Source organism: Sorex araneus, chromosome 2 (genome assembly GCF_027595985.1).
Source record: "Sorex araneus isolate mSorAra2 chromosome 2, mSorAra2.pri, whole genome shotgun sequence".
In the NCBI taxonomy this organism is placed as follows: Eukaryota; Metazoa; Chordata; class Mammalia; order Eulipotyphla; family Soricidae; genus Sorex; species Sorex araneus.
Window position 1 is genome coordinate 346044252 of NC_073303.1, and position 12930 is coordinate 346057181.

Consider the following 12930-nt stretch of genomic DNA (forward strand, 5'->3'; position numbering starts at 1 on the left):
AGCTGCCATCTTCCAAGGCCCAGTGAAAAGCGCAGGTACTGGAGATCAGTGACAGCAAACTCAGGACTATCCCATGAAGCTCTTCCCATCTCCCTGCCCCCATGGGACCCTGGATGTCACACCCATGAGCTGCCTCTGGCGACTATTTAAGCTCATTAACGGCCAACGATCTAGAGACACACAAAACAATCTCAGAACTGAGCAGCTCAGCTCCCTGCAGAGATTCCTCCAGAACCTAATTATCTAAAATTTTAGATTTCTCAGAGAAATCTAAACAAGAAATCTAAACGAGAAACATCCTATGTTGTTTATAGCCGGCAATACAAATAAATTATCTAGCATCTGCCTGTTTGGCAGGTTTGAGTGGTGGTGGGAAATTCAAATAATGTTGGTGGGAAGGTGTGATGGTGGCGGGACTGGTGTTGAAATATTAAATGCAATCCATTATTGTGAACAACTTTACAAGAAAAAAAAAATTAAAACCCTGTCATTGACAATAACAGAAATGATCACGCTGGACAAGAGCTGAATGTTAAAAGTAGGTAAGAAGTACTGTAAACTATAATGCCCATAAGGAGGGAGGGAGGGAGAGAGGGAGAGAGAAAAGTGTCTTCCATAGAGGCAGGCGCTGGGGCAGTGGGCTGATGGGAGGGAAACTGGGAACACTGGTGCTGGGAAAGGTACACTGGTGGAGGGATGGGTGTTGGAACACTGTATGATTGAAACCTAATCATGAACAGCTTTGTAAGGGTCTAGCTCACAGTGATTCAATAAAAAAATAAATAATTCTTTTTAAAATTTTAAATAAAAATTTAAAAAACGTCCACAACAGGCTGGAGCGTCAACCCGGACACAGGCCACGCGTCCCCCTACGGCCTCCCCAACTGGCCGCGCATCCCCCGCCCGCACCTAGTCCAAAGCAACGGGAAAGAGACAGGACCGAGGCCACCTGAGGCACTACGGAGGGGGCCAGCAAAAGACAGCGGCTCACTGCGCGCCCGGCTTCTGACCTGGCCGCCCGCAGGGGGGCAAGCCACTGCAGCGAGCATCAGGTCCCAGGGTGGGGACAGGAGCCAGGCACAGGGTGGGGGACGTTCCGGGTGGGGCAGGGACGCGCCTGCGCGCCCGCCGGGCCCCAGGAGCCCCGGAACCCTTCGTCCGAGGGTGCCGGCTTCCGGAGGGAGGCAGGACCCGGACTCTGGAGTGGGCCACTCCGAGCAGCGGCTTCCGGAGTCTCCTCCGGCTGCAGGATGAGGCAGAAGCACTACCTGGAGGCGGCGGCGCGGGTGCTGCGCGAGAGCTGCCCGGGCCAGGCCCGCTATCTGCTGTAAGAGGCCGGGAGGGCGGCGGGCGGCGGGCGGCGGGCGGGCGGGAGCCGGGCGTTCCCGCACCTCTCACGCCTCTCTCTGCTCTCTTGCAGCTGGGCCTACAGCTCGTCGCAAGGTAGGAGAGCTCACGCCGCCGGGGCTGGGGTCGGATCGCGCCCCGCAGTTGTGAGCGAAGCCCAGACCCCAGTGGTCTGTTCGTGCCTTGCCCCATCATCCTTGAGCCGCATGTGGCACGCGGCTCGGCCTTCTCTGGAGTCTCCCTGCTGGAGGGTCCCGGAACCCAGCACCATCCCCCCACCCCCACCCCGTTTTCTAAGTGCATTCGCTTCCGTGGTGACTTTTCCCCACGCAGTTTACCTCCCGGGTCCACGGTTGCCTCGCGGAAGTTCCAAGGTCACTGTTCCCATCGCAATGAAGAAGGAAAAGCTTTTCACTCCAACCACGCCAGCCTCCCCCTTGCCATAGGAAATATGCCTTTTAAAGTCCGGGACTGGGGCCGGAGCGATAGCACAGCGGGTAGGGCGTTTGCCTTGCACGCGGCCGACTTGGGTTCGATCCCCGGCATCCCATATGGTCCCCCAAGCACCGCCAGGAGTAATTCCTGAGTGCAAAGCCAGGAATAACCCCTGAGCATCGCTGGGTGTGACCCAAAAAGCAAATAAATAAATAAATAAATAAATAAAGTCCGGGACTAAGGACGGGATGCCTGTCCGACACCCAGATGCTGTGCTCACTTCCTCTTGGTCACACACACCTTTTGCCTGTCCCCAAATACCATGCTTTCCTCCCCGGCTACTGTATTGAAAACCCGCTGCCAGGGTTTTGTAGAATACTCTGTAGAGCCCAAACAGCTTTGAAGAGTTTCAGGTTGGCCTGAAGTTGAAATTATGCAGTTCCATAATGTCCAGGGCATTTTCGATCCCACTGTTTTATCAGTCTTCATTTGCTTAGGGCTCCCGTATAAAAATTAAAAAGCAACTAACTTTTATTCCCCCGTATATGTATCTCCTTGGTGGTAAGATAGAGAATTGGTACGTGGCCAGTGAATACATGATCGCAGGAAGGCCAGGGCTTCTGAGAGCCAACTGCAGAGTTTGCCCATAACACAGCATTATGCTTCGTTTTTATTGATACACTTTCACAGGTGTAATATTTACTGTGCGAGGTAACAATATTATTTCATTTTTGTGTAATCTTAGATGACAGAGGAACTTTTGAGGGAACATGTCCCTACTGTTTCCAGTTGCTGGTTCTCGATAACTCGAGAGTTCGCCTCAAACCCAAGCGCAAACTGACACCGAGAATACAGAAACTTCTAAATCGAGAAGCAAACAATCAAATACTCAGTTTTAAAGATGCCAAAATTGTAAAAAAGTACAAAGACTCCAAAAGTGTGTTGGTAAGTTTTCACTTCCAGTATGTTTTAAGTAAACCAAAATTTTCTTTACCTTAAAACGAGGTTAAAATGGGGCTGGAGCAATAGTACAGCGGGTAGGGTGTTTGCCTTGCACACAGCTGACCCTGGTTCGATTCCCAGCATCCCATATGGTCCCCCAAGCACCGCCAGGAGTGATTCCTGAGTGCATGTGCCAGGAGTAAGCCCTGTGCATTGCCAGGTATGACCCAAAAACAACTGGGTAGAGTCCTCCCAGCCCCTCAAATATCAGCCCGAATATTTACAATTGTAGTATATTTGTTTTGTTTTGTTGGGCCATACTCAGCATTGCTCAGGGGTTACTCCTAGGTCTGCACTCAGGAATCACTCCTGGCAGTGCTCAGGGAATCGTATGGGAAAGCCAGGGATCTAAATTGGGTCAGCCACATGCAAGGCAAATGCCCTACACCAAACAATTCTGTTAGGAATTTAAAATGAGATAAAGCTATAAAACTCAGGGTATTTGTGGTCTACTAGATAGTGACCAGTATCAAATTCATTTTAATCTGTATGTTCTCTGCTAACACATCATAAGTTTGCTGCCTGAGTACTAGCATACGCTGGACTTAGTGACAGCTTATGTCTCACCTAAAACTAGTCAGCAGTATCTTGGCTTGGCTCTGCCACATTTACAATATAGGACAGGTGACTGCATTTTCCTAAAGTTGGCTATCAAACAGCATAAAACAGCCTACACAAACCTTTATTAATACATTTATCTTCATCTGTATTTTCACCTCATCAATATCAAAGCAGTTAGCTCAGCTAAGTTAGTATTAATTTTATTGAGGCCCAGGCTTCTCTACATTGGGAGTCGGGTACAAAAAAGAAAGGCATGCAGCTAGAAAGTGGACTTGAAAAATGAATCTCTTGATTCAAGGTTCATATGAGAAGGTGAAACCCTCGAGCTAACAGTGAGCATGTAGTTCCTTACAAAGAAGAACTTAATGAATAGGTTGTTTATTGTCTTAAATTTTGAAAAGTCACACCTGATTGTTTCTTCTTTTATGATAGTTGGTCACTTGTAAAACATGCAACAGAACAGTTAAACATGAAGGTAAGAGTAGAAGTTCTCTGTCAGCACTGAAGAGCAGTCCTGCCACGCCAGTCGGTAAACGCAGCCTTAAGACCCCAGAGAGGAAGACGCCCGGCCCTGAGATGTCGGGTTCCATAGGCAAGAGCCCAGCTTTGGTTTTCAGGTATCTTAGTTTATTGAGCTTATTTGAACTGTTCCTGTTAACTCTTGAGTATTTCTTCTGATTGTTTAGCATAGACTCCCTGAATTTGACGTGCAGTTCTATGCTTGGTTTTTATTTTCTTCCTTTTGTTTTTGGGGAGATGTTTGGGGTGGAGGTCGGGCCGTGCCCTGCGGTGCTCAGGAGTTATTCCTGACCATATGCAGTGCTGAGGATCAAATCAGACTGGGCATGGCCACATGCAAGGGAAGCACCTTAACTCCGATGTCTCTGACTCATACCCGTATCTCAAGCATCATACTCCCTATATTCCATGACCATCTCTTCGAGTGACTTCCAGATATACTACTTCCTACCCCTCTTTGGTTCTGTCCTGGGATACCTATTGAGTATATCCTAAGCATCTTATTCTTGGAATGTTTAGACTTCTAAAAGTTTTTTTTAGGTGTTAGGGTGGGCGGCTAAGGGGTAAGAGAGCACAGAGGGCTCCCAAATGGTCCTCAAGAGACTGGGGGCTCTCTCCAGTTAATCTTGGCCAACTTGGCCAGTGGTTCAGTACAAGGGCACAAGCGCTTCCCAGGGTGTTTGGGTACCACACCTGGCAGTGCTGGAAGGACCATGCTGGGAATAAAACCCAAATTAGCAGCATTAGAGGCATATATTCTCTGCTGTATACTGTGGCCCTAAGAGTTCTAGAATTCTGTACTAAAATGGTATGCAGTTGACAGCTCCTACCTCCCTTAGACCTTAGGAAGTTGCCTGTCACTTTCTTTCTGTCCTATCTCCATGTGTTTGCCTGTGTTCTCTGTTTAGGTCTTCATGCACATTTTGCTGTGACTTCCAGAATAATTTCTGGAATCTGTTGCATCAGGTTTCAAGCCCTCCTTGTCTGATATGTTCGTAAAGCACAGCATGGCTCTATTCAAAGGCTTTCTCGCTTCCGTTAGCCAATGGATCAGATGCCCCAGCCTGGCTTCCAGCCCTCTCATCTGTGGCAATCTGTCTGTCCTACTTTGTTCACCTTAATTTATTCTGTGTCCACAGAACTAAGCCACTGGCATTTTCCAAACTCTTACACCTTTGTTCCTGTTATTTTTACCCTTTCAGTTAATTCCCATGAAAATCTAAACAGAATTAGGGATTTGTCAAGTGTGAAAGTTACTCCCTAGATGACTAGCACTTTTTCCTAAGTGATCCTCAACATTTTATTCACTTAGAAGAATGAATAAATCTCACAGAAACAGAATTTTTGAGCTTTTTTTTTTTTTTTAAATGAAAGAAACAGTTTGGTAGCTTCTTGAACAGAATTAGCAAAGTTCAGCAAGACCTGGATTATCTTTTTTTTTTTTTTTTTTTTTTTTGCTTTTTGGGTCACACCTGGCGATGCACAGCGGTTACTCCTGGCTCTGCACTCAGGAACTACCCATGGCGGTGCTCAGGGGACTATATGGGATGCTGGGAATTGAACCCGGGTCGGCCGCGTGCAAGGCAAACGCCCTACCCGCTGTGCGATTGCTCTAGCCCCCTGGCTTATCTTTTTATATTAGGTTTGACATTAATAAAATTGGGTAAGAGTTAAAATTTCAATTCCAGGAACTGGAAATAGTATACATCAGGTAGGGTGCTTGCCTTGGATGCAGCCAACCCAGGTTTGATCCTCAGTGTCTCATATGGTTCCCAGACCCCTTCTGAAGTCACCCCAGAGTGCAGAGCCAGGAGTAAGCCCTGAGCACTGCTGCATGTGGCCCAAACCTCAAAATTTCAAGTCCAGTTATATTGTTTTTGGCCACACCTGACAGTGCTCAGAAGCTACCCTGGCTCTGGGCTCAGGGGGTCACTCCTGGCAGAAAAAACAGGTGGTAGTAGAGTTCAAACCCAGGGTGTACACCCAACCCATTGAGCTCTCCAGCACAAGTCCAGTTTTTTCTACACTTATTTATTTTAATACTAGGTATGATAAGAATAGTTGCTATATTTAAAATAAATCAGTGGCACTTAAGCAGACTGCTGCTGAGACATATGCAGGAATGAGAAAGATAATCCACATTTATCATACAGATGAGAAGTCAGAGAAGGCATCAGACTGACAAATCCCAAATTAGGGTCCAGGGACTGGGAACACAATTGGAAGGAATGAAATAGAATGAGGCATAAATACACACATGCCAGATGGGGAATCAGTTTATTCAGTGGATATTTTTAGAGGGTCTTTTCTGCGCCGGTACTGTTTTCAAAAGTACTAGCGTATACCCTTAGTTCAGAGCCTGCCCCGTGGAGCTTACATTCTCGTGGGGGGAAATCCGTGTGTTGCTACCTACTTGTGTGGTTTTCACCTTTCGGTTTCCCTCCCCTCCCTTGCCACTGTTCCTGCTTGTGTGGTGCTGGCACAGTGCTTGCTGGGTGTCATGCTTCCTTTAAAAGACAGTCAGATATCATGGCACAACTACTAGGGTTGCAGTTGGTACGTGTGGGCTGTATCGGGAGCTGAGCTCAAAGCCTTATGTTGGCGAGGTAAGTGCACAGCCACTGAACCATCCCCCTGACCCCAGGATCCTTTGCTGTTGACAGAAAGTGGTCTTGAGCGATGAAGAAGGCAGACGCTTCAGAGTACTTGTTTAAAACTGTCTTAAGTCCAGCGCCTAAAAACCTGATGACATGGTAACCTCCTCCTTCAAATATGATAGAGGCTGGCAGAACCACCCAATGTACCTCTCTCAAGTGCTGCTTTATGTCACAGAAACATAAAACAGGAAGGACTCTGCTGAGTACAGCCATTGCAAAGAGTAGGAAATGATTCTAGTAGCTATTATCCAAGTTAAGCAAAAAAAAAAAACACAAAACAAGACACTTTTAAGTCATTATTTGCTGGTATAATTGTGTTTTTCTGTTTCTTTTCAGAACACCTACATCAGGACAGTCAACACCTACTTGTTCCTCAAAGAATTCAAGCAAATCAAAGAAACATTTCTCTCAATTAAAAATGTTGCTTAGTCAGAGTGAATCCCAAAAGAATCCCACAATGGATTTCAGAAATTTTTTATCTTCTCTATAAAGAACAGATTATGAAAAGAACTGTTTGGTATAAGTTTTGCAGTTACTGAGTCAGAAAGATTGCAGTTTAAAAACTTATTATTAAGTACGTGGAAACAAAGTAAAGAACAAACTTTGGTTAGTGGCTCTTTTTCTGAAGAAAATACCTTATTGGAATGAAGACTAAAACCTACTTACCTCAAAGGTGGTTATAAGGATCAAAAATAGGTGAATGATGTTTGTTAAACAGTGGTATGTAAGGACCTGGGTGGTATCATTTTCCCCCATAATTAGCAGCTTTCATTATGTCATTTTCTTTCAAAACGAAACCTCTATTGTAACATTTCTGAGTCTACTCACTCATGGAGATCTCTTCCAGGTGTGCCACTGCCCAGAAGCAGCATCCAGTATATGTCCTTGCCGTCCTACAGTTGTATGATTGTATGTAAAAATACATTCAGATTATTACTCCTATTCCACGTACAAAAAAATAAGGATCTGGGACATTCTGATGTAGCTTTCTGTTGTTTTTACAGTTGTATTTCACTAGGAATGGCATCTTATTTGTTCTTAGGATTTATTTCTAGGTTTAAACATTACATCAGAGTTTAGCATAGTAACAGATTAGTGCCTTAAGTCTCTTCTGGAACAGTTTTATTTTTTTACTGATGAGCTAGGGCTGTACTCATCTTTTTCCCTCCCCTTTCCCTTTGCTGTTGCAGTAACTGGGGTTGGCATTGGCTGGGCTGTAGTACTCACACAGTTGGTTGTGGTGCTCATGGGGGGAATCCCACACGCCCTCTGTTGTGAGGCCAAGGGCCATGTGTTGGTGCTAAGGGTGCAAAGCTGCTCAACCACTGGACCATACTGGGCCCCTAAAAAATCCATAATTTATTATTATAAATAAATATAATTTATTTCCAAGGCTGTTGGCAGAATTTGTTGAAATTGGAACTTGACGTTGTTTGCAATATTTTTGTGTGTTGTTGTTTTTGTTTGGAGGCCATACCTGGAGGTGCTCAGGGGGAAGGAACTCCTGGCAGATTCAGGGGACAATATGGGGTGCCGGGGATCAAATCCAGTCTGCTGGTTGTAAGATAAGGAATCGCTCCTGGTGAGGCTTGGGGGAACAAATGGGGTACCAGGGATAAAACCCAGGTCAGCCGTGTGCAAGGCAAGCACCTTACAGTTTGTACCCACAGTCCCGCCTGCAGGATTTTAGAGCTCTGGGGCTGGAGATAGTACAGAGGTTAAGTCATTTGCCTTGCTTCTCTCTGACCTTGGTTCAAATTCCCACTATCCTGTATATATTTCCTCACCAGGGGTCACTCCTGAGTACAGAGCCCCACTGAGCACCACTGCTTATGACCCAAATCCCTAACAACAAACACCCCACTACCACCAAGCCAGTTACCCAATGTTTTTTGTTTGTGTGTGTTTGTTGGGGGGGGGGAGGCACACCCAGTGGTGCTCAGGGCTTATTTCTGGTTCTGCACTCAGGGATAACTCCTGGTAGTGCTCAGAGGACCATACTGGGTGCTGAGGCTTAAACACAGGTTGACTGCATGCAAGACAAGCACCCTACCTTCTGTACTATCTCTTAGTCTTCCCCACCCTGACCCCCTAGATATGCATGTTGATTATACTTACGCATGTGGTACCACAGATCAAATCCAGGGACTCACACATGCAAGGAATGTGCTCTTCCATCTGAACCACATCCCTGGCCCCAAATTAAAAACATTCTAAGAAATGCTTGTTTGGCAGAGTTGTCTAATGGTTAAAATTGTAGTCTTCATGATCCCATCCAGCAGAATTCGATTCTATTATCAATTAACTGTAAACTGGAAGATTCTTAATTTGAGTCTGTTTCCTTAAATGTAAATTTGAGGGGGCAGAGACATAGTACAGTGAGCAGGGTGTTTGCCTTGCATGCAGTCTATCCGGTTAGATCCTTGGCATATGGTCTCCCAAAACCCTGCCAGAGTACAAAGCCAGGTTAGATTCCCCCACACCCCAATGGCCCCCCAAACCCCACAACAGTCCTGAGCACTACTTGATGTGGTCAATAAATAAACCAAAAATTAAAATTGTAACCTTGGAGATATGATACTTACCTCATAATGATGGTAGTGAGGAGTCAAATGAGGTGGTTCATAAACAGAAGCACGGATAGCACGTTGAGAGTACTCAACAGATTTGTGCTTTTATCATTAATTAAAAATACTTAAGACCTGAAGGGCTGAAGCAATAGCACAACAGGTAGTGCATTTGCATTGCACGTGGCCAACCCGGGTTCGATTCCCAGCATCCCATATGGTCCCCCGAGCATCACCAGGAGTAAACCCTGTGCATCGCCGGGTGTGACCCAAAAAAGCAAAAAATAATAACTTAAGACCTGAATATCAACACAAATAATCCACTAGATTACTAACAAGATCTAGCATTATCTTTATGATGGTTGTCTTTGGAATGCATCTCACTATTTGTAAAAAAAAGTATTTTGGATTCTGATTGTGTTGACAAAGACTACTTGACCGAACTTCGGACAAGGTCCTGAGTCCATTTTCCAACAAGGCTTCATGTCTGGGTTCTCTGTCTAACATGCATTAGACCAGATTTAACCAGTCTCCTTGTCCTTGATGTCTCTCAGTGGTTTTCACCCACACTCCTTCACTGCTCCAAGGCTATAAACCCCCACCCATCCTTAACATTCGGTGTTAACCTACTTTCTGTTCTTTTGGAAGCCTTTTAATTCGTAGTTGTTAAGTATAAGATTTAATATCACAAACATCTCTGGGATAATTCCAAATCATTTTCTACATTTCCCAAAGAAAGAAATTGTGACAACCCTTTTTTTTTTTGCTTTTTGGGTCACACCCGGCAATGCACAGGGGTTACTCCTGGCTCTGCACTCTCAGGAATTACCCCTGGCGGTGATCAGGGGACCATATGGGATGCTGGGAATCGAACCTGGGTCAGCCACGTGCAAGGCAAACACCCTACCCGCTGTGCTATTGCTCCAGCCCCTGAGGCGCAACTCTTTTGAAACTGACTTTCTTCTATGAATTGAATGACCCAAGTTACAAACATTGGGTACATTATTTACTTTTGTTCGATGGGGCCATGCCTTCCTGGCTCTCCTCAGAGATCATGCCTGGCGAGCTCCACAGACCGTGAAGGATACCGGGAACTGAACCCAGAACAGCCATGAGCAAGGCAAGCACCCTACCAGCTGTACGATCTCTATGGCCCCTAAATTAGCACCGTCAGGGTTGCCCCGTGGGCCATAGGGTACATTACTAACTTCTTTTAAAGTTAACAGATAAAGGGTGATGGTACTGGGATCTGAAGTGCATGGTTTTGATATACTCAACTATGCTAAGTTCTTTGAACAATGTCTTTTTTGTTGTGGTTTGTTTGTTACGGGCCTCCTACTTGGTGCTTAGGATGCCTGGTAGCTCCTGCCAATTCTTGGCCAGCCAGGCTGGCCATTCATCACATGGGCCTGTGATGCCAGGTGCATGCCCCTGCACTATTTCTTTAGCCCCCTAAACTTCTCTTGGTATGAGATCTATTAAATGTGTCATAGTTCTAGCAGCTTTTTAGAAAACATGTTATCAAATTTAGTATGCAAAAACCATGCAAACACTTGACTTACGAAATTTTAAATATTTTACTTTTTTTTTTTTTTTTTGGTTTTTGGTTTTTGGGTCACACCCAGTGATGCACAGGGGTTACTCCTGGCTCTTCATTCAGGAACTACCCCTGACGGTGCTCAGGGGACCATATGGGATGCTGGGATTTGAACCCGGGTCAGCCGCGTGCAAGGCAAACGCCCTACCCGCTGTGCTATCACTCCAACCCCAATATTTTAATCTTTAACTCTAAAATGATCAGTGGCTCATACTTGATTCATATTAGTTATTTCATCATTTCATTCTGAACTTAGGAAAAAACAGCACAAACTATAAATTTGGGTAGTAGTGTAAAGTATCCATGTTTTGAGTCTGAGGCTTTTAAATTTTGGAATGATGTTTGTAATGTCCAGATCTAAAGAATTCTCCATAGTTTTACTAGTTAACTATGGTACCACCTCAAAGGAAAATAAATTTTCCCCTCATATCTCCTCAGGGAAACAACAGCAAGATAGCCAGTATTTAAATGCAATTAAATGTGATTAAGAAAAAGGGAGAAATGGGGCCAGAATGATGGTACAGCAAGGAGGGTGCTTGCCTCGCTAGTGGCCAACCTGGGTTCAATCCCCGGGATCTCTTAAGGTCCCCTGAGCACCACTAGGAGTGATTCCTGAATGTAGAACCAGGAGTAACCCCTTAGTATCACCAGGTGCAGCCCAAAAAACAAAAATAAGGGAGAAGCAGAATCAGGTAAAATCAGGTAAAAGCTTTTCTTTTCTTTGAATTTGTGGCTAAAAGCAGGCTTTCAGGCTTTCTTGAATTTGCAAGGACAGTTATTGCTCCTTTTGGTAATCTTGTTGTTCCTCATCACTTTCATCCTTGCTGATGCTGGGGTGACTGGGGGTGGCACACAAACCCAGCCGGTGCTCACTGGGCATCACACCCCAGGTTGCAGTGCTCACACTCAGTGCGGACTGAGACAAGCTGTGGCGTGGCGCTTGCTGGGGTTCACGGTGATACTCACCCCTGTTTTGGCTGTAACTCCACTTCCTGCATCTTATCTGTGATGCTGCTTCCCAGTGGCTGTGCCTCTTCTTTGTGGTGCTCACACACCTGGCTGTGATGTGGTCGGACATGGCCTGTGGCTATCAGGACCGCACAGAGGAGTTGCCCGAATCGTGCTCGGCACACAAGGGAAACGGGGACTTGAATGTGTGGCCGTGTATTTGTACAGCGGGTGTTTGGAGTTCCTGTGCTATTCCTGAAAGTCCAACATTGCCTCTGAAAGAAGCACTTAACAGGGATGCTGCCCTCCCCCGCGCCTCTGGATTTACCAGAGTCGCTCACATGTCTACTGTTGTCTTCATCAACAACCGATTTTCAACAACCGTAATATGAAGGATCAGCTGGGTTGGCTTCCTTGGGACACCCCAAAGGTGGTGCAATTACCAAAGTAGATTCAGTGCCACAGCCGCCCACGAGCAGGAAGTACAGTTCAGGGAGCTCTGTTGTGTCACACCCAAGCGGGTAACCTGTGGAGTGTGCGAGCACCACAACCAAACACAACCAAACACTGGTCACTGCAACAACAAAGGAAAGGGAAGGGAACATTTTCTTACTAAAGAAAACTCTAGGGGGGCTGGAGCGACAGCACAGTGGGTAGGGCGTTTACCCTGCAGGCGGCCGACCCAGGTTTGAGTCCCAGAATCCCATATGGTCCCCCGAGTACCACCAGGAGTAATTCCTGAGTGCAGAGCCAGGATTAACCCCTGAGCATCAACAGGTATGACCCAAAAAGGGAAGGGGGGAGAAAAAAAGAAAGCTCCAGGGGCCAGAAGAGGAAGCTGCAGCGCTCGTGTGCATGCTCTGTGTGAGGGCCTGGGCCCAGACCCCAGAGCACAGGTCAGAACTGCTGGGTAGTGGCCCCAAAACAGAACAAAAAACGAAAACTAGACTCAAGTATTTGGGGGAGGAATACAAGTCTGTGCAGAAGGAATATGTATTTCTGTGGAAGAAATTTGGAAAGGAATATGTTTCAGCAGAGGAACATGCTTCCGAGGAAGAGCCTATTTAAGTACTATGCTGTTGTTTCCTCCTAACAAGTCAGCAAAAATTTCCCTGTCCCCATAACTGCAGGCTTAACTGAAAAGTATGGCTTGTCTAGGACAAAAAAAAAAAAAAAAAAAAAAAACCCTGAGAAAATGGTTTCTACAAACTACTGACATACCAATCCAGTCTAGAGAATTTGTAAACATTCTGCCATAATCATAATATATCACTGTCACTGTCATCCCACTGTTGAT

General features: G+C 45.8%; 1 protein-coding gene across 2 annotated transcripts; it reads left to right on the forward strand.

Annotated features, from left to right (window-relative positions):
• Positions 1-1183: 1183 nt before the first annotated feature.
• On the forward strand, positions 1184-7914 carry C2H18orf21 (chromosome 2 C18orf21 homolog). 2 transcript variants are annotated; one of them, XM_055127097.1, is made up of 5 exons: positions 1192-1327; positions 1421-1443; positions 2528-2727; positions 3778-3962; positions 6858-7914. In XM_055127097.1, exons 1-5 carry the CDS (start codon positions 1251-1253, stop codon positions 7009-7011), a joined length of 639 nt encoding a protein of 212 aa, XP_054983072.1. In that variant the 5' UTR covers positions 1192-1250; the 3' UTR covers positions 7012-7914. The 2 variants fall into 2 exon arrangements, with proteins under 2 accessions (XP_054983073.1, XP_054983072.1); XM_055127098.1 differs by lacking the exon at positions 3778-3962 and having other exon boundaries at positions 1184-1327.
• The last annotated feature ends 5016 nt before the right edge of the window (positions 7915-12930 follow it).

Bases quoted from the DNA above. Each gene is read 5' to 3' on its own strand.
- C2H18orf21 (XM_055127097.1), top strand. From the start codon at position 1,251: ATGAGGCAGAAGCACTACCTGGAGGCGGCGGCGCGGGTGCTGCGCGAG. The intron at 2,728-3,777 runs GTAAGTTTTCAC...CTTTTATGATAG, and splicing joins AAGACTCCAAAAGTGTGTTG to TTGGTCACTTGTAAAACATG. The intron at 3,963-6,857 runs GTATCTTAGTTT...GTTTCTTTTCAG, and splicing joins AGCCCAGCTTTGGTTTTCAG to AACACCTACATCAGGACAGT.